Source organism: Ictidomys tridecemlineatus, chromosome 1 (genome assembly GCF_052094955.1).
Source record: "Ictidomys tridecemlineatus isolate mIctTri1 chromosome 1, mIctTri1.hap1, whole genome shotgun sequence".
In the NCBI taxonomy this organism is placed as follows: domain Eukaryota; kingdom Metazoa; phylum Chordata; class Mammalia; order Rodentia; family Sciuridae; genus Ictidomys; species Ictidomys tridecemlineatus.
In genome coordinates, this window is record NC_135477.1 from 68829701 (window position 1) to 68852177 (window position 22477).

The 22477-nt window shown below is 35.2% G+C and overlaps 1 protein-coding gene across 4 annotated transcripts in view; it reads left to right on the forward strand.

The window, feature by feature from the left end:
• Positions 1-22477, forward strand: part of A1cf (APOBEC1 complementation factor) — a 75082-nt gene that overhangs the window by 30947 nt on the left and 21658 nt on the right. For all 4 annotated transcript variants that reach the window (XM_078042038.1, XM_021735870.3, XM_078042048.1 and 1 more), the window contains 4 exons: positions 7422-7556; positions 9600-9730; positions 14821-15059; positions 21817-21981. In XM_078042038.1, the coding sequence (XP_077898164.1) occupies positions 7422-7556; positions 9600-9730; positions 14821-15059; positions 21817-21981 (670 nt within the window). The remainder of the gene's footprint in view (positions 1-7421; positions 7557-9599; positions 9731-14820; positions 15060-21816; positions 21982-22477) is intronic.

Below are 22477 nucleotides of genomic sequence, written 5' to 3' on the forward strand. Positions count from 1 at the left end.
TAATATGTATTAATCCTATAGTGTACTCACATATGTCATTATATACGTATACATACACATATATACATATATAAAATGTAGTATAAGTTTCTTCAATAGTGAATCAATGCAAAGGAAGTTGTTAAGTAATTAATAGAATAGATGTCAAGTACTTATGTATTTTCAACCAGAGATATACTAATTTTTTAAATTCCAATACATTACCTTTAAGGCTTCCATGGATTAACTCATAAAACATCCTATGAACATTTTTCTGCATTTAAATATGGCATCAAAGTCAGCCTCAATTTCATGAGCATCCTAGCACCCCACAGAACTCTTGCAACTGCCTAGTAAACACCACTTTTATTTATAGATGAAGAAATGAAAGAAAGGATTGAGTGCCTTGCCAAGTCCCTCAGCTTGTGAAAAATTAAAATTCACGGGTGTATGATAAAGAGAATAATGACTATATGAAATTCCTTGCATGCCCAAATCCAAGTGCAGTGGATGAGCTTACCCTTGGCAGATGTTGAAGTGGGAAAAGACAGGACAGCAATCATCTAAACCAGATGTTCCTTCTTATGTCTTTATCCACATGTGGACACTTTTACATAACCTAGTGGGATCTTCAGCTGCTTTAATAGTATTAGTTAATCCAAAAAGACAAGCTGTATCTGTAAGTAAATAAAAAGTTAGATGGGCCTATTTGATAAATAATACATTTCCAAACCCCCAAAGAATGAACACATCACTAAAGCTATCACTGAGTGATTTCTTAAGTGCACATTAGAGGCTCCTGTACACAGAACACTGTGTCAAAACACATGTGCAGAGCCAGAGGTGAGCATGAGCACAGCAACTCCTGGCCTCTGGAAGAAAATGTGTTCCATGGTCCATCATCATGCAAACCTCACTGCAAAACATAAGTAGGGAGTCATATATATATTTAATTGTAAATGAACACAATACCTTATTTTATTGATTTATTTTTATGTGATGCTGAGGATCAAATCCAGTGCCTCACATGTACTAGAAAAGTGCTCTACTACTGAGCTACAGCCCCAGCCCCAGAAGAGAGTCTTAGTAGTGAGCTGGTATTTTATTTTCCCTCCATTTAACCAATAAAATTTAAAAAAAAAGAAAGAAATTCATTCATGAGGCTCAAAAAAAAAAACTAATATACATGTCATTGTTTTCTGACTTCAATTTCATGTATTCTTGAATTTAATATCCCATATGAATGGCAAAAACTTACATTATAAAAAGCTTCATAAAACACAAGTCATTTTAAAAAGCCTGCTTGTTTGTGAATGCTTCAAATATTGATGTACAGAATCTCTAAGGGGTGGTTTGTAATACATAATCTTTAAAGGTACAACAAAATCATTAAAATATGCTATTATTAAATGTGTCAATTTGACCAAAAAAAAAAAAAACCTGATTTTTCACTTTCATGAAACAACTAAAAGGATGAAATTAGGACTGTTTACCTAGGCAACAGAACTTAAATTGTCTATTCTTAGGATAATATCTGGCATTCATATTGCGTATGCCTTGTAAGGATTATAGAAAATAGCTATTAAGAGTAACACCAACTTCCTGAACATATAAAAATGTAAGTCACATAAATTATGCCCACTAAAAGTTCCCAGTCTAAAAATAGATTTTGCCACCATGATGTCACCATTCTTAACGAGATATGAAAATGAACAAATGGCACAAAACAGAGAATTATCCTTTATATAGAATCAATGAAATGAATATTCCCTTTGGCACTGTCTGTTCTTTCCAGGCAACAAAAACTCCATAAGACTCAATGTAAAAATCACATCTAGAGGGTCTTTTCAGTAGATTTTATGTAAGGCCCATTAGACTTGTTTTAGACCCCATCATATCATGAGGGATCTGGATATAAATGGAATGTAATTGAAATCATGTCTTATAAAAGTTTTAGTCAATCTCACAAATTAACAAGTGGAAACCCCTAGTATAAACTCAGGAACCACAATAGACACAATCTGGACAGATGTTCTTAATGTATTGGTCTCAACTCTGAGAACTACCCATAGCAATTTTACACAAAACCACTGTCTTGAGGATGACAAGCAGAGAAATCTAGAAATGCCACCCAGTGTGGATAAATTGGCCAGGAACAGCAGCAAATACAAACCCAGTCAATTGGAAAATGGATAGAAGAACATCTGAAAGCAGTTTAGTTAGGAAAAATATGCAAATACTTCCCTCTTGGAGAGAAAGAAAAATATAAAGAACCAAAGAGAACCACTAAGATGATTACAGATTTATAATATCAAATCTGCAAAGATCCATTAAAAGAATCAAAATTATTAGTCAGAAAACAGATTGAATGAGGGTTCATCAATTAATAGCCTTCCAGTTTGTGAATGAAATCATGTATGAGGAAGCTACTCTCTGGTCTCCATAACTGGTGAAGCCGGCAATAACACACAGCATGTAGAATCATGAGGCTGGAAAGCCTAAGAAGAAAAGTCTTCACAACTTTTGAATACTAAATACACTATGAAGTTCACCCGAGAATCATGGAACCCTTATTCTAGTGTTTTCTGCAATAAATTAAACCACTTTGTCTTTGGACAATTCATGTAATGTCTCTGAGTTTCCTCATCTATAAAATGAGTATATGGGCTTAATCGAGAACCGAAAAGCAGAAATATCTTGATGACAAACATGGTCCTAGGATTCAGATTTTGTCTCTGCTGCTTACTGCTTGTATTAATTTGGATGAATTCTATGCCTTCAGTTCCTTATCCTCCTGGGTTTGTTGAGAAAATTATTTAAGTTAATATATATAGAACACTTAGCACAGTGCCTGATTAACCAGGTTTAGCTGTTGTTTTGCTGCTGTTAATTTTAAGTGCAAATAACAAAATATAGTCTTGGCTAAGTAAGGAGAAACAGTTTATTAAAAGGATATTGGATTATAGCAATTTTGAACTTAGAAAACAAGATTCATGAGTGAGCTTTTAGGAATGAAACCTCCAAACACATCACAAATTTTTATAAGAAAATGTATCCACCATTGCAGAATGCTCAACACTGAAGTTTCCACCACTGTGATTTCGGAACCAGAATTTAATTTAATTTTACTGTAAATCCAGGGTCATCCCAGTTTTTTCAAGAGAAGTTGGAAAAGCAAGTATCTGTCAATTCAAAATTCTGCAGGAGAAAGAGGTTTTGCACAGATTCCCCAAATATATATATATATATATATATAAATTCACATGATTGGTGGCCAAATGAATTCAGCATTTTCAATTTTCATTCTAAGGCTTATTGCCCAGAATGATCTATTGAAGAAGGCTGTCTGCTTTTACTGAAGGTCAAGAAGATGGTAGCCATAATATCTTTAAGACTCCATGACTCTGTTAAGAAGGATTTGAAATATCTGTGACAGGAAGGATTTCCAAATACTCTTGACATGCAAACTGAGTTACCGGGTAGTCTCAACACCCAATGTTTAAAATAAAGCCACTGGATTTATAGTTAGAATTGGGTCCTCAATTTTTAATTTACACAGTTGAATTATGTATATGTGATTAACGAGAAAAACAAATTTCTAAGTCTTTGATTGGAAAAGTAAAAGTTCCCAGAGTTTAATAAACATCTTTTCATTTAAAAAAAATTCTATATTTTCCTTTGAACTATTAATACATTCAGGCTGCTTGGGAGATCACATCCCATAAGAATGATATCAGCCGGGAGGGAAAAGAGCAGTTATAATTGGGCTTTATCTATTTTAAACTCTTCAACTATAAAAATAGGGCCTGCAATACCAGCAAACCAGAACCCGAACTGTCCTTTCTGAGTAACGGACAGCTATTCTAACCCCATGACTAAATCCCAAGGCCTGTCTTAAATAGTTCTGAACTTCTAACTACTGGCGCATTCCAACCCACTGGTTGGCTCAGCAAGCACATCTCCTCCACTTCATGAACTTAGAGCATCTCTGGGACAGTCAGACTGTTTGCAATACCAAAGACTATTCTTGGAGAATTTTTTTCAAGTGTGTGTAGAAACCACAGAAACACAATTAATAAACTTTCTTAACCATCTTAGCTCATAAACAAATGAATCCTCTTACATCCATAATATGTACAAAATAGGGCTAGGGATATAGTTCAGTTGGTATAGTGCTTGCATGCACTAAGCCCTGGGTTCAATCTCAAGCCCCCCCACCAAAAAAAATATATATATATACACATACATACAAAATACTATATATATATATATATATATATATATATATGTGTATGTGTGTATGTATGTATACACACACACATACACATACAGAGAGAGAAAATAGCTTGGTGACAATTTTAGCAATTATAACAAGAAAGTTGAAGGCAAAATTAGAAATGTCTATCTGTTGGTTGCCTGTTTTCAAACTATCAGATAAAGCGTATCAAATCAGAAATTCTGAAAGAGCCACTCTACTCTCATGGGACGAGGGGTTGATTTCTTCAACTTAACAGGTAGAAATACTGCCAAATTTATATTAAATTTATTACAATGATCTCTTGAATGTTATAGACATCTAAGATATACAGAAATGAACACAAAAGGCATTATCATTAGTCAAGTGGAAAGACATGGCCCAGGCAGAACTGTGATTGGCAATAAACAGGCCTCTCTGGAAGATGTTCTCCCCAAAATTTGGTGTTTTAAGATGATTGAAAATTGGAAAGGATTTTAAATGCAGCAGAGAGTTTGCTATTTAATAACATGACAAACTTTTTCATAAATAAGGATTACTTTAATGTATGCATGTGTGGTAAGGCTCAGGCTTCCCTATGTCAAGGCAGCAACATTAAGTTAATAAACCCAGGCTTACTTCCCAGGTCCAAATCCTGGCTTTTCTACCTCATAACCATGTTAGCTCAGCAAGTTGCTCTATGGAATTCATGCTTTCTGTAAATTAGGGTGAAAAAACATCACTAACCCATGACATTGTTCTGAGAATTAGATCACCATCTAGCATATAATATGTACTATGTAGGTATTTGTTAGAGAATAAGAAAATCAATGACTAAAACCTTCAATATCTCTACCAATGTCATATTTCTATTGAGAGCACTAAATGCTTAAGTGCATGAAATACTAAAAGCATGAAATACTTCTTAAATTCTTAGATTTGTCAGTGACACCACAGTTTCACTTTCTTACAAGGAGTACTGGGTACTCCTGTAAGAATATAGGGTCAGGAAAAAATTACAAGAATTCTATAGTCAAATTTTTAAGTATTCAGTAAAATGAAAAGTATCCAATTGCCTGAAACAAGAAATATCAAGGCAAGATGGAACATTCATCTATCAACCTTTCATATTATTTAAAGCAAGATGGTTATATTATCAAGAATCTAAAAAGGGTCTTGACCACAGACATCATGTAAATTCTGTGATCCAAACAGCCTTTGTGCAAACTTTACAAAATAATTAAGAAAGCCAGGTGTGGTGGCTCAGCCTGTAATGCCAGTGTCTAGAGAGGTCGAGGCAGGAGGATTGCTAATTCAAAGTCAGCCTGAGCAACTTAGTGAAGCCCTAAGCAATTTAGAGACCCTGTCTCAAAATTTAAAAAAAAAAATTTTTTTTAAAGGGTTGGGATGTGGCTCAGTGTTTAAGTTTCCCTGGGTTCAATTCCTAGTACTTATTAATAATTAAGAAAGAGTCAAGTTGGTGTAAATGTTTAACAGAGATACTAAAATCTGTTTTATACTAATTTTTTTAATTCAATAGATATTTATTCAGTGAATAAGATCATAATTCAGGGGTCTTGTCACAATTAATAGTTTATCTAATAGGTACTTACAGTAGATTGTTATGTTTAATCCCTACAGCAACCCTCTGAAAAATCCCTTTTCCAAATTTCTTAAGGTTTGATATATTTGGAATTTCAGAAATTTTTTTGTGTTTTTAGAAAGGCAATGTGTTGCAATCTCAGAGTGACTTGGGGACACAACAGCTATCACAAAAAACAATGTCTTTAAAAAACTAACATAATTTAAAATTATAGATAGAAAAATATTTGGAAGAGCAGACTGAAGTTTTTAATAGTAACTATTTCTCATGAGGAATAAAATGATACATTGGGGCATTTTTCTTTTTCTTTTATACATTACTATTTTTTCTCTAACAACATGTATCATCTTATAGTATAAAACATCCTAAAATATTAATTGTGAAGTTCGTAGAATGTTGACATTTGGTCCCTTATATTTTCCTTTTTCCAAAAATCACAATAAAATGTAATGACCTGAGCTCTAACTGTGCCAAAGTGCAAAGTAATTTGTTTATCTTTCCCCAGCAAATGAACTATTACAGATCAATAGCAGTGGATTAGGCCCATACTTTCCTTTGGTCTTTAACCTCTAGAAAAACAAAGATAGCACTGCAGAAAAACACCACATTACTCCTCCCCAAAATAATTTTTAAAAGAAGAAGTAGTAGTAGTTAATTCAGTTTGAGCTGAGAATATCATTATTCACCACATAAAGAGCCAACATTAGTAAAAACTTCTTAGAATGTTATCAGCTTTGAAAGCAGATTCAAATCCCTCACTAGCTACCCTCCAAATTAGTCAATGCACCTCTCCAAATGTAAATCTTAAGTTAGGAAGCGACCCAAATCCAAGAAGGCAAAAAAGAATTAATAACTGTTAAGCACATATCACAGTCATATCATGCATATTGATGAATTGTCTCCTCCAACCAAAAGCTGATATTACCTCCATCTTACCTGTAAGAAAACTGAGGTCTAGAGGAGTTAAGTCATTTGTGAAGGTACCACACCCAGTGAGCAGTGGAGCCAAGAAGTAATTCCAGGACCTTTGCTACCACCCTACATAGCCATTAACGTTAAATCAGAGTCCTGAATATAGTCAGCTCATTTGGTAATCAGATTTTTGGTGAGTACATAACAATAGGAAAAATAATAATTCCTTAAGTTGTTAAGATATCAATGCTAGATATTCTTGCCATAATAATTTTTTAAAATATATTTTTCCAGCACTTTACAACTTTTAACAATGCTTATCTCAAGCAAATCTCTGAAGCACAAACCATGGTATTATAATTCACATAATTCACTTCAGGGGCTAGGTTTGTGGCTCAGCAGTAGAGTGCTGGCCTCGCATGCACGGGACCCTGGGTTCAATTCTCAGCACCACATAAAAATAAATAAATGAAATAGAAGTAAAGTGTCCAACTGCAACTAAAAAAAATTAAATATTTTTTTAGAAAAGAGAGAAACTTTACCTTTGGCCCTCCAACTAGTCAAATATTATTACCTGAGAATGATAAATATGTTCCTTATTGTGAATGATTTTTTTAAATGAAATTAAGGAAATGAAACTAAAGATTTTATTGTTTTCTTCTCTCCTTCATATACATCCCCCTGAATTTGCAGGAAAATGGACAAAGAAAATATGGTGGCCCTCCACCTGGTTGGGATGCTGCACCCCCAGAAAGAGGCTGTGAAATCTTTATTGGAAAACTTCCCCGAGACCTTTTTGAGGATGAACTTATCCCATTATGTGAAAAAGTGAGTCCAAATATAATATTTACCTCTTCTTATCTTTCAAAGGGAAAATACTACTTACTTTGCATTGCTTTTGCTCATATCCTTCCTGGTCAGTGAAGGCTTCTTTTATTTTTTTGTACTGGGATTGAACTCACGGATACCCACCACTGAGCCACATCCCCAGCCTTATTTTGCATTTTATTTAGAGACAGGGTCTCACTGAGCTGCATAGCACCTTAGTTTTGCTGAGGCTGGCTTTGAACTTATGATCCTCCTGTCTCAGCCTCCCAAGCTGCTGGGATTACAAGTGTGCACTACCACACCCAGCTTGGTTTCTCCTCTAATTGCCATTCTTTGACAAAGTTAAAGCCTTTCTAGCCATTAGTGACTATCCCTCCTTGACTCAGCTCTTTGTCCTGTTACTTATAGAAACTATCATTGCTGATGGCTCTCAGATTTTTATCTTGTCCCCAATCCATCCACGATATGACTATCTGACATCAATGTGTCTATCAAACCAGAAAACTACTACAACAGTCTATCTAAAATGTTATTGCTCCAACTTGACATTTTAATATATTTTATAAGTGTAGCATTTTCACATAACAACATTGTATATGTTTTTCATAGCTCAAACATACCTGTACATATTAACTCAGAATAAAAGTTTCTTTCTAAAAGTCTGAATTTCTTATTAATGAAATGAATATCAATAAGATAAAAATAGGGTTTCTCCATGTCATTATGTAACTACTAAGACATAAATTTTTCTCAGTTTTGATTCCAAATTATATTTTGTTGGTAAACTCAAGATTAAAGGGAAAATACAAAATTAAAATTTATTTTAATAATTTACCAAGCAGCTTTTAGCAGCAACTATATTTCAGGAAAATTTAGTAAATATGAGAATTTAATTTTTCCTATGAATGCCAAAATCAATTGTGTGTGTGTGTACAACATACATGTATGTGTAATTCAACCTCAGATTCAAAATCACACTTAATTTTATGTATACAATCCCAGTTGGCATATAGACAAATTATGAGCACCTAACCCTGTAAGAATTTTATATTCTTAAACTGAAAATGAGCATCTCAAAAGATCTGAAACACAGATGAAACATGCTCATGTTTTTCTCTAGAAAGAACAGAAGGAAAAAATATATGTTCATCACTGAGTACTTTAGTGGGGCAGCGTGAGACTAAGCAGAGGAGCCACCAACCACTAATGTGATGGTCTGTGCTCTTCATAACACTTCTCTACACACATGCCCACATCTATTTGGATCACCCTTGTTAGAGCAGCCCATGAGAATGAACTTCTGAGTCTGGGTGGCTAGAGAACACTTGGGGTGCAGGAAGGAGTAGAACATGGGCAAGCAGAAGAGCTGTAGCCAGGGGCAGAGTGAATACTCTTCTGGTATGGAGGTACTAGTCTGATGTCAGCTATATTGAGATTAGCATTTGCTTTCAGCCCACACACTGAGAAAATCACAGCACTGGCCAGACCATCCTCTGAAACTCACCTGTGTTTATACTGATGTCATGGCAGGAGGAAATACTGTAGCCATATAGTTTAGCAAGATCCCAAATGAGTGTTCCTAGTCTTTGTTTTAAATATCAATGATAGAGTATGATCAAATAAAGGTCAAACTATGAAGACCTCAGGAGCTAAATTAGAAGCCATGTACAAATCTTTTAAGAAATTGTACTTCTGATGACAAATGAGATTTTAGATTCCTAAAACATTGCATAAATCTCCAGATAATAGTGTGATCTAAGGTCATTTGCTCTGTCAAAACATATTTGGTTAACTCAGGCTGAAATGCCACTTGTATATATTTTCTTTATTTAACTTGACTTTTCCCATGAGTCACATAATTAATCTCAACAAAGCATAAAAATATGTAAACCATTCCACATGAGATGCAAATACCAAACACTGGCAGGAGGCGGAATTCAGAAAATATTAAGTGGGTGTGTATGCGCGCGTGCACACATGTGCACATGTTTATTTAGAAGTACAAGTATATCAATGTGAATTTTCTGTTTCTATCACTTATAGATTGGTAAAATTTATGAAATGAGAATGATGATGGATTTTAATGGCAACAATAGAGGATATGCATTTGTAACATTCTCAAATAAATTGGAAGCCAAGAATGCAATCAAGCAACTTAATAATTATGAAATTAGGTAAGACTGACATCTTCTAAATTAAAATTGCATCAGACAATGCATTTGTATCTATTTTTCTATCAACTTTGTCCAATAGGGCATATGCACAATATAGTCAAGGCAGAAATTAAATGTTAGATCTGTTCTTTGGTGAAAATAAATCTGGTTAAATATTTATTTAACATTAATGCTTCATGATAGGCCCAACCAAGTTCTGTGATATGTTCAAAGAAATGAAATGTACTAATTTATCAATTCCATAAGTATGTACTGGGCACTGTTCCAAATACTGGAAATACATAAAGGTACAATTCCTTGTCTTTATAGTAAATAAATATATAAGATTATGTAAAATAGTATGAAAAAAATCAACCAGGGATGTGATATGGTTATGTATGTAGTTGGTTAATTTCATTTGGTGCATTTAAGAAAATATTATCTAGGAAAGCAAATTTTGATCTGAGATTTTCATGAAAAGCTGCAGCCCTGACAGTCAGGCCCAGAAGCAGATTATTACAGAAAAGAACAGCAAGTGCAACCTTCCCAAAATGAGAAACTTGATATGTTTGAAGGACAGGAAGAAAGTCCACGCCTCCAGAAAAGAGAGAAAGGACGTTGTGAGCAACACAGTTGGAGAACCTTGTTCTCTGTTGACGAAGATTTGAATAATATCTAAATAGGAAGCAGAAGTCATAGGAGGATTTTAATGAGATGGATGGTTTTAAAATATTACTCGGGCTGTTGGTTGAAGAACAGATTACAGCAAAGTGAAAACTAAAAGAGAGAAGCGATGCAGAAGGCTCCTATGTAGCCTAGATCTAGACAAGAGATGACCATGAGTGGACAAGGGGTCATTGGTGGAAGTGACCAAAGAGGGTCACATCTGGAATACACTGTGGAGGCTGAGGAGACAGGCCTGCTAGATATTTGATTTAAAGGGAGAGAGCATTCAGAACTCAGTGGAGTCAGGAGAGAGGTAATAGTTGGAGTGTAAATTGGGAATCAGCCAAATATAGATAGGAACTACAGGAGAGTTCCAGGATATAATTGATCCTGTGCAACCAGTCACCTGTTTTTTTAATAAAATGGAAGCAGCTAACTTTATATAATTGAATAAGTTCTAAAAACTTTACTTGAAGGAAAAACTGTCATAAATTCCTTCTTAAAAAAGGCCTCCACCCTGGGAGGCAGATTAGTATAGCAGTGAAACAGCAACAGCTTTGGGGTCATGCAGGCTTCACTGGACAGTGCCAACAAGTAACTTTATCTCTCTGTGCCTCAACTTCCTCACCTATAAAATGGGGATAATATGTGATTCATAGGTTTTATTGTGAGTATATTATACATGTTTTGCAATGTCTAATCCAGTATTTGGGACTCAGTAATAAGTCAACAAATGATAAAAAAATTAGCACAGGTCATCAACTGTTAAGTGCAATTTTTCATATCTATTTCCTTTTTGAAATTCAGATGCACATTAAGATTGATAGACTATTAACTCTGATGAAGGCAGAAAGATTTCCCACGTGTATTTTTCTCCCACTTTCAACAAACCAAAATAAGTCATACATTATCTTTATAATTCTCTAAGTCAATCAACTACTCAGTCATTTTTCTTAAACTCTTTAGCCACAGGAAAAGCAGAAGGATTTGACACTACTATTGTCGTAGCTATTTCAATCTCAAGGTTGGATCTTGGAGCAGAGTTGTTTTCTCTGTTGGAGAAAACAGAAAGGGGGCTTTCTTCCCACACATGCCTTCTTGAACTCAGAAGAGCTTAGTGCAATGTGTAAGGGATTGTTTGAAATAAGAATCAGAAGACCTTAGGTCTAGCTAAGGTTCCTTTGGACAAGTCCTTTGATTTCTTTGAATATCACTTCTATCATTAACATCTGATCTTGCAACACAGAGAATAGTACACACTAAAGTGCTTTGGAAAGAGCTACACAAAATATATTAAGATATACCCTAATATTATATAGTGATGCATATGTATATTATACATACATACAGTATAATACTACATAGCAATTGCAAATTTTGACAGTTAGACCCAGAAGATTATTGCAGAAAAGAAAAGCAAGTGCTTTGCTATGTAGTTAGTATTAGAGTTTATGTATAGTTTATTTATAGTATTATAATACTACATAGTATTATAATACTACATAACCATTGCTATGTAGTATTATATTTTTGTGTAGCTCTTTCCAAAGCACTTTAGTGTATGCTATTCTCTGTGTTGCAAGATCAGGTGTTAATGATAGAAGTGATGTTCAAAGAAATCAAAGGACTTGTCCAAAGGAACTTTAGCTAGAATAAGTACATATAGCATACATATGTATTGCCATATAGTATTATAGTCTACGTATGTATAATATACATACGCATTGCTAAATAGTTATTATATAGTATATATAGTATTATAAACATATGTATACTATATATATATATCAATATGGTATTATAGTATATTTTTATATAGTATATAACTTAATACTAGAGTTATGTGATGTCAGAGATTAAAGATTCCCCACATCCTTGTTTTTTCATGAAACCTGGACTTACTAATAGTAAGACTTATTCCCAAAAGGGCTTTTGAGTTGAGATACAAGTGTATTTGGCCAGGTAGGGAATCAATAGAATTTGTTGTATCTACTTAAAACACTGTTACTCACTGGGGCATGTCAATACTTTTGAAAATAGGATACAAAAATGAATATGATCACTCGACCATGGTCACCATTAATTAGCAGTATCCTCTGAATTTCAGTGTCTTGCTTGTGAAACGAAGATAAAAATATACCTACCTCATGGAGTATTATGAAAAATAGATGAGATAATACACATAAATCTCAGCACCTGCCACACTTTGGCTGCTCTATAAAAGTCTGCTGATAATTATGATGGTGATGAGAGAGGAAGAGGGAGAAAAAGGGGAAATGTGACAAAGAATTTGGAAAGACAATTAGTACCCAATGTTGCAGTCAAAATTTCAGGTGGATGCCAGAAGCAAGGCAAAGGCACAGAAATACTTTACAAATTTGGGAATGAGATCAATAGAATATAAAATAGCTGAAGAGATCGCAGAGCCACCCTCACGACTCCCACTCTGCCTTGGATCTGTCCTGCTAGAAAGAGGACCTTGTATAGCTCTTACCCACATTGTCATACCATCTTCCTCCTCATAAAATATTGACTGAACAGCATCTAGATGCCAGGCTTTTGGAGACATTAAAGTCGTGCCCTCAGCTTTTGAAAGAGGACTCTGTCTCCAAGCAATTCTGGGAAGGTTCCTAATAAACCACATACATTTAAAATTAGGAAACAGAAACTCTAGGCTCCCCCTGCTGGTAACTGATAGCCAGTTTAGCCCTCCAAGTATTAAAAACATTTTTATTTCTAATTAAATGTCTTAGAAGAGAAGGGGGTTTTATCTTTTTTTAAAGTTCATTTTTTTAAAAAAATTAACAATTGGAAGATTACTTTATCAACCTTCCCTCCACCAAGACACCATATTCCTTGGACAAAGCTCAACTTTCTGAGATGAATTTGTCATGGATCTGATATGTGGTCCCTGGTTTTTCAGCAAAGCATGGGAAGCAACTAGGACTGTGGCCCAAACCTGGTCAGAATCCCTGCCACACACCTTAGAGCCACTAGTTCACAGAAAATTAGACCGATCTCCCACTTACCTGGTTGAGAGCTTTTATTCATGGCTAATGAATAGTTTCTGTTAAGGATACTATATCCATTTTTAATAACTTAAAAATTATGTGGCCCAATACACAACACATGTAAACATTAAAAAGTACAAAGTTAAAATAATTCTTCCATAACAGAAGTGCTTAATATAACCCCTATGTTGACACAATATTGCCTTTCCGGATTTTTAATCAAAATGGACTTCTCATGAACTTATCTTACAGACTTTTTTTAACTGAGAAGAATATAGTAAACTGACTATTTTAAATCAATAAATGTTCTTCTATGTTACTACTTTCGATGATTGCAGAGCATTTTTGGTAAAAAATGTCCATCTCTTTTTTACTGGTGATTCCCAGCCAGGAGAGGTGCTGTCACCCTCATGACATTTACAAAGGGGGAAGGCATTTTTGTATGACCTGATGGTTGGCTACTGGCATTTTGTGGGCAAGAACCAGGAATGATAAACTACCACAATATACAAAGAAGAAATATCTAGTCACCAAGTCAATGATATCTCAATCAAAATGCATTAAATCAGTTTCTTACTATAAAGTGTTGCTTACTTCCAATATGGTGGCTACTCTAAATGACAATGAATACCTATGTATAAAAGCTTAGTGTTCCTCTCTATTTACTAAGGGCACACTCCCAGAAGGGGCATTATTTGGTCTAATAATATACACACTTAAGACTTTCAAACCATTTTCCCAAATGTGCTCTGGAATAGTTGAACCCATCTCTCCTCTGATCATAAATGTAATCTTCACTTTGCTAACAAACAATTTTTCACAGCAAAAGAAACAGGATCTGAGGGCCTAGAGGCCAGTTTCATTCTTTCAAATCTATAATAGCTTCATCAAATCACTTAATTTCTTGGAGTCTCAAGTTCTTCATCTGTGAAATAGAAATAACACCTACTCTGCCCTTTTCATAGGCTCCTTTTTATGAGCCAAATAAGCTAATATGCAAAAGATGTTACAGCCAAGGGACCAATTTTTATAGCTATTGTGTTGGAATAGTTTCTCCCTTTGACTGGAAAAGAAATGGAACATGAAGAGTTGCACCCCCAAACACCTGCAGGACAAGCAGGGGACATGAGGAATGTGGGCAGGTGTAGCAGCCTCAGCCTTAAGGGCCAATCAGAGAATGTCATGGATACCACTCATCGATCCACTTCTGGACTAAGAAGAACAGATGCTACTCAGTTTCACATCATTTTTAAAAATTACTGACACATCTCCTGATCTCCCAAAAGAAGCCAAAAACTTCATAAATGGTTTAAACACTATGAAGACCAAATACCTCTCTGGCCCAGGGCCATACATTTACAACCTCCACAGTAAACCTTAACCATCATGTTAAAACAGTGACCTTTGTCAATCACAATGCCTGTTCTTTTGCAGAAATGGTCGTCTCTTAGGGGTCTGTGCCAGTGTGGACAACTGCCGATTGTTTGTTGGGGGAATCCCGAAAACCAAAAAAAGAGAAGAAATCTTATCGGAGATGAAAAAAGTCACCGAGGGAGTCATTGATGTCATCGTCTACCCAAGTGCTGCCGATAAAACCAAAAACCGGGGCTTTGCCTTTGTGGAATATGAAAGTCATCGGGCAGCTGCCATGGCCAGGAGGAAACTGTTACCAGGTTAGCAAACCCCTCCTCAAACACAGGCTTCTCCTCTCCAACTGGCGGGCCTCAGGCTGCTGCCCTGCCCTCTGAGCAAAGAAAGCAGTGATTGCTCTTTCTTGTTTTCTTTTACATCCTTATGTTGTATCTTCAACTTTTCATCTTTCTTATTTATTGCATACTTGACTCAGTTCCCTGAAGTTTGCACAGATGGAGTTTGAAAACATTCATTCTGTGCCTTAGGTCTAATTTGCATGCACTGGAGAAATCTAAAACTTTAAGCTATAGCAATCCTATTAATGAATCTTTAAAGTGAAGAATCTTCTAAAAATTAAATATAACAATCAGTTATTTTTGCATATAAATTATGTTTCAGGCTTATTAAAAATAGAATATATTATCCATTATAAAGTAGACATAATAAAACTGCAAGTAATCTCAATGACAATTAAGTGATGTACTTTTATTAGGACTCCCTGATGTCTAATAATTTCCGTCTAAATGAGAAAAAAGAAGCCCTTCTTAAAAGGGCACCTTTGTTGGGTATTCCAGTCACAGGGCAGGTCCCCTTCTGGCAAAAACAACAAGTTCCTGAATTTAAGACTCCACCAAGACCCTATTTTAGTCAGATCAACTTAGGGAAAAGTGTTTTAAGATCCTGAGCTCTTCCCACTATTATGTATAATTATAATGCACCAATAAAAAAATGAACCTCAGCTTATTTGAAAATGGAGGGGGATTGGAGTGGGTAATAATATGGGTAAATTAAAATATGTTATATGCATGCATGAAAATATCACAAAGAAGGTCCTCATTTTATACAATATACACAATTAAAAATTATCAAAATCGAATTAAATTTTAAAATAAAATGTTCACTAAAAATCATTACACTGTCAAGTATTAAAGAGAATTTCAAGAGTGACAGAATGGACATGTAAGAATCAACTTTTCTTATGAAAATTATGGGAGAGGATAAAAAACATAACAACAAAAGCATGTAGATTTATACTGCCCTGGTACACATTCTCAAAAACAGAACACACCAATTGATTGTAGGATTAGCCTTATAGAAATTTTCAAAATTGGAAGAAAGCTTCTGAGCTAAGAAAAGATGTTTTAATAATATTTTCACAAAGACAAAGTAAACAAAAAATTAACTCCCAAAACTGCTGAATCTGATGGCAAGGTGGACATCTTTAGTGTTGAGGTTTTTCTTCACCACTTCATTTCTCATTACTTAAACATCAAGTCATTGGATCAAGGGTCCATAGCTGTGGGATCCAAGTGTCTTAGTGACCTGGGCTTATAATTTTGCTATCCTCTTCAGTTTTTCTCTTTTCAACACTGACCTTCCTATTATTCAAAAGTCCCTTGTATTCATCCTGTTATCAGGCCACCAATGTAGTCTAAATACATACATTCCCCACCTTAGATTATTTTTTCAAAGCCTCCCAATTCTTTTCTCTCTTTGACACAACCACGCTCTGCCTACTCCATTCTGAATATTACCACTAGACTAGCGCTATCCTATCATTGTTTAAACAAGTTCTTGCAAAAAGTGAAAATTTAGTCTCTATGAAGAAGCTGACTGAATGGTGTCACTAACCTGCCAGTTCATGAATGTTCCCCAACGAGTTGCTGCATATGAGAGAAGGAGTAAATTCTGGCCCTGGTATTCAAGGCCCTTCATTCATGTCACCAGTTCTTTACCATCATATTTTTATTTTCCAAAAAAACCTCTCCTTTCTATGAGGACTGATTTTTTCCAACACCACTATGTTCATTTCTGCCTCCTTCAACTCAGCCAACATCCTGATGAACACACTGTCACTTTTCCTGCCCATGTTAATCAATTTCACATTCGGGCAGCCATTCATTATCGGTAAAGTCAGATATGCAGAATGAGTTTGGGAGCTTAGGGTCCTCAGTGGGTGAAAGACAGTTTTCAAGGTCCAGACAACCAATGCTCCTGGAAAGTCTGAGCCTCCAGAGAACTTCCATGTCTCTTCAAAGAAAACAGCACATTGACCCCAAAAGCAGCTTCTATATACATAAGGGAGGGAAACAAGACTGAGTAGCTGGGCTTCAAAATTCTCAAGCACCTGGTTAAGGCTTCCAGCCAAGACCTTGCCTTTCCCTTATGGATTCCCTACCCAGAATCCAACAGTAGAGAGGCTATCTTCTTCTCCCCCTCTACTTCTTATATTAATCACAACAGAAGGTGACCCCCTGAACTACAGCCCTTTGAGATGACCTCAGTTTGGCTTCACTCCACTGGATTTCAGTTGGGCTGCCTTACCAGCAAACCAACAAGATGAGGCCCATTAGGGTATAAGCCAGCCAGAGCAAACAGTTTTACTTCTAGGAAGACCTAAGAACAAAATTGTTACCCAATTCAGAGCCCTCTCCCTGTTACTCCACTGTAGATTCTTCAGCAACAAAAGAATTTGGTAATTAGCAACCGTATGGGAAGTCTACTGTTAAACAAAAGAGAGGTATTTAAGAAAAAATTCTGAGCACAGATCACATGAATTTTTTTCTTTCTTAATTGTGCAGTCAAATTTATGATCCACTGATAAATTTACCAGCTAATGACATTGGGCACTCACCATCATGGGATGTAAATAGGAACACTCAACCCACAAATGTCTATTAAGCATCCACAGCACAGAATGCTCTCTTCTAAATGATATGGGAGATTCTGATAATAAAACAAAACATATAACTGTTGTACTCAAAGACTAGATATACTGAGAAAATTATACCTATAAGAAAAATAGGGGAAAAAAAAGAATTTTAAAGGACTATATATTGTTGAATTATTTAAAAGTGATAAACTGAGTCCTTTACCTGCATCATTTTCTCTTGTCTTCACAATAGTAGTTACCTTTGCTATACAGATGATGAAAATTATGCTTAGAAAGTAGGTTTTCTAGCCGAGATCATTGCTCCAATTTTGAACTTACCTGACTTCAAAGCCCGTGTTCTCAAATCACTCTGGCACCCTGCCTTCCACCACAGCCCTTCATGGATGTTTGTTGAAATCATTGCTTCCTGTGTCTGCTCTCATTTCTGTTCCCTTCAGCTTTATGCAGCTCTGTAAGCCCAGGCATGGTTTACATTGGTCTCAGGCTCGGAAGGTGAAAGCAAGAGCAGTGGTACTCAACCTTGGCTGCATGTTAATTAATTGAGGACTGTTTTAAAATCCCGAGGCCCAGACCATGTACAGTAACCTCCTGGGACATCCGAGGGTCATCCAGGGACATCCAGGAGTCAGTAATGAGCTGGTATATCTTGAATAGCTACTCTCAGGAGAAAAACAAGAGCCCTGATTGGTAGCATTTTCCTATTTTCATGCTGTGAACACTCCGATTGTGGCTAATTTCAAGCTACCAGTATGATGTCAACTGACTCACAAAATTCTAAAATTTTCCTTATCCATTTATCCATCAATAGACACTTAGGTTGATTCCATATCTTGGCTACCGAGAATGATTCTGCAATGAACGTGGGAGTGCATAAGTCTCTTTGACATACTGATTTCATTTCCTTTGGATATCTATCCTGTAGTAGGATTGCAGGATCACATGGATCACATGAAGTTTCTATTTTATTTTTTCCAGGAACTGCCATACTTTTTTCTATAACTGCTGTACCAGTTTACACTCACACCAACATTGTACAAGGATTCTCCTTTTTTCCTATAGCCTTGCCAACATTATCTTTTTTTTTTTTTTGAAGAATAATTCTTATCTTTATTCTATTGGACATTGAGGTCTATTGCAGAACTATAATAAATAAGACTATGTTAGAGAAATAGATCAATGAAATATAAGCTTTCCTACAATTAATAATGTGCTTCTAATATGTACACATTCTAATTCCTCTAAGTGATACTATATATAACAAAAAAGAACTGTGCCAATAAGATTAGGGCAAAACATCAAATGACAAACATTTTCTTTTTTTATTTTTTCTTTATTGTTGGTTGTTCAAAACATTACATAGTTTTTGATATATCATATTTCACACTTTGATTCAAGTGGGTTATAAACTCCTATTTTTACCCCGTATACGGATTGCAGAATCACATCAGTTTACCGTCCATTGATTTACATATATTGCCATACTAGTGTCTGTTGTATTCTGCTGCCTTTCCTATTATCTTTTGTTTTTGATAATTGCCATTCTACCCAAAGTGAAGTGATATTTCATTGTTTTAGTTTGCATTTTCCTGATGACTAGTGATATTGAGCATATCATATGACTAGTGATATTAAGCCTGTTGCCATTTGTGTTTCTTCTTTTCAGAATGTCTATTTAAGTCTTCTGTCCATTGTTAATTGGGTCATTTGTTTTCTTGCAATTGAGTTATCCCTTAAATATTTTGGATACTAACCCCTTATCAAATGTATTGTTTACAAATATTTTCCCTTTCTTTGCATTATCTGTTGATTATTTTCTTGCTGTGCAGAGCTTTCTAGTTAGATGCAATTCTATTTGTCTCTTTTTGCTTTGTTGACTGTACTTTTGTGGGTCATGTTAAAAAAAATTATTGTACAGACCAGTGTCAAGAAACTTTTCACCCACTGTTTTCTTCTAATAGTGTCATAGTTTCAGGTCTTACATTTGAGCCTTTTATTTGTTTTATTTGTTTGAGTCAATTCTTTTATATGGTCTGAGATGAGGGTTAACTCCATTGTTCTGCATGTGGATATTCAGGTTTCCCAGTAGCATTTATTGAAGAGACTGCCTTTTCAGTACTCACTGTGAATTCTTGGAATCTTTGTCAAAGATCACAAGTGCTTTCCAAGGAATAAAACAATGAATCTGGGTTGAAAATACTTGCCTCCTATGCATCATATTTAAATAAATAAATAAATCCTTACTATTACTAAGGACTCCTGACTTTCTTCTCTCTAACTTTGTATTATTCACAGGATGGAGCTTATTCCCAAAGAATGAATAAAAACAAAGTAGGTAATTTGCCCCAGGCTCCAGAAGCATCCATTCCTTCCAGGGGAGCAGTGAGCACCTGCTTTGAGGGCTAACTCTGGGGTTGCTGTATTTTGAGGGTGATAAAACAGAATAAACTTTAAAAAGCGAAAGAAAGAACGAACAAATGAACGAACTAAGTTTAGCATCAAATTCAGAACTGAGTCTCACCTTCTTACCATTGTGACAAGAATCTGAAACTCACAGACGTAAAAGAAATGAACCACAAAAACCAAAGGAGAGAGGTGGTGAGGGGAAATAGGTTTGGGCAGGTTACCAACCCTAAAGCTCCTTTCCTTTTCTGTAAAACTGGGATTCATCCTCTTCCCCACAAGGCTATGGTAAGAAAGAACTGAGAAAGCACATAGAGAAAAATACTTAATAAATGATTACTATAGAAATAAAAAAATATATGTAATCCTGGACAGCAACTACACTTTAAGGAGAGTCAGATTTCTTGTCGTAACTGAGCTGACCCTCAGTGAAATTATGACTTAATCCCACTCTAAGCTAGAGATGTACCTCAGTGGTAGAACAGTTGTCCAACATGTACATGACTTGCGGCTAAATCCCTAGTAACTGTATTTTTTTAAGAGCAATTTTCTAACACAGTTTTTGATTTTTTGCTAGAATAAATATCTTTGTGAATCTGAATTACAGATAGCAATTATACTGAATACCTGTAGTTCTTTCCATTTTTGTGAATCCTGAGATGCTGACAGATGGGAAGTTATTGGAAAGTTTATTCAGACTGAGTAATGAAAGAGCTTTGTCTCTATAGTTAACAAAAACTTTGGTAACTCTGAAAACCATTCACTGAATTATAGCTTTCAAAACTATTGATACTCTGGGTTAGTATTCAGTCAGAATTTTTAGTGTTTTAGAATTATTTCCTTGAATTTTCAGGAACAGATCTTAACAGTTTTATGGTGCTGATGCTTAGCTATCTCACATCACTAAATTGTAAAAGTGAGTTAACACAATATATGTGAATTTTTGCTGTAATGCAAATACTTAAGTTTTAAATTTATAAAATTATACTGTGAAAACTATTTTAAAATAATCTATTAGTTTAATGTTTTTTAACATAATTCTTATCATACACTTTTTCATTGATTGCTCTTCATCTCTCTTCTTAATTAGGATTTTTTAAAAAATTATTTTTCTCCAGATTCCCAAGTTACCCATGTTCTAAAAGAAAATTGGCAGGAAACACAGTAGCTTGGAGCCTTGACCAAGTATAAGGAGTAGAGAACAAACTAGGGGTGAGTGGGTCCCTGGGTCCCACCCACTCTTGCCCAAGTACCATTTGTTAGACATCTCAAATGGTGCCTGGGCCAGATAACAACACAGATTCCAATAGCAGCAGACACATATTCTATTGACCTTTTTAATGTTTCAGGAAGCCAAATTCTGTGTCTGAGTTCTCAATCCACTCTTGGCCTTTCTCTCCTTTTTCTTTGTTCCTTTAAACAGCTACCTTTACCCTGTAAGATCTATCTTAAGACCCAAACATGTCTACTGTTTCTATTTCAAACCACAACCTATTTCCTTTTATACGCAATCATTATAATAAACCACTAGTCACACAGAACTCACTTCTAACCAACTTTTACATTTTTTGAATGTCTTAAAATCAACAATAACCTCTTTAAATGGTCTTGCTCATTCAAGACCTCAAGGGTCAGTTCAATTTAAAAGAACATCAGCATGAACTGTGAGATAATGTTGCCCTTATATCTAAATAATGTACCGTACATCTGATCATTTTCCACAGGAAGAATTCAGTTATGGGGACATCCTATTGCAGTAGACTGGGCAGAGCCGGAAGTAGAAGTTGATGAAGACACCATGTCTTCTGTGAAAATCCTATATGTAAGAAATCTTATGCTGTCCACCTCTGAAGAGATGATTGAAAAGGAATTCAACAATATTAGACCAGGTGGGACGTACATGTAAGGTTACTTTTTCAAAACATACTTTACAAGCTTATGCTTCAGGTGGCTTCCGATAACTTTAAAGAGAATAGCTTTTATTGAGGTCATTCTCATAACTGAATGTACATTACTCAAGCTATATTCCCATTTTTGGATTAGAAAGTGATATCTATGGTTCTACAACATTTAACAATATTATAATCATGTATTTATCTGTGTGAGTAATGAATCCACATTTACTTCACTAAACTAGCAATTCCATGAATATAAGTTCTTTTTCCTTTTGTTATGTCCTCAATCCTGAGACACTCAGTCTGTAGGCCAGCAATATAATAAGTGTTCGATAAATATTGGCTGTGTTATTGAGTTCATGGCCATAACTCTAGGTTTAATGCAGGGTTTCTCAACTTTAGCACTAAGGGAATTTTGGAATAGATGATTCTTGATAATGGGGATCTGTCCAGAAGATGGTAGGATATATTCAGCAGCAGCCCAGGCTCC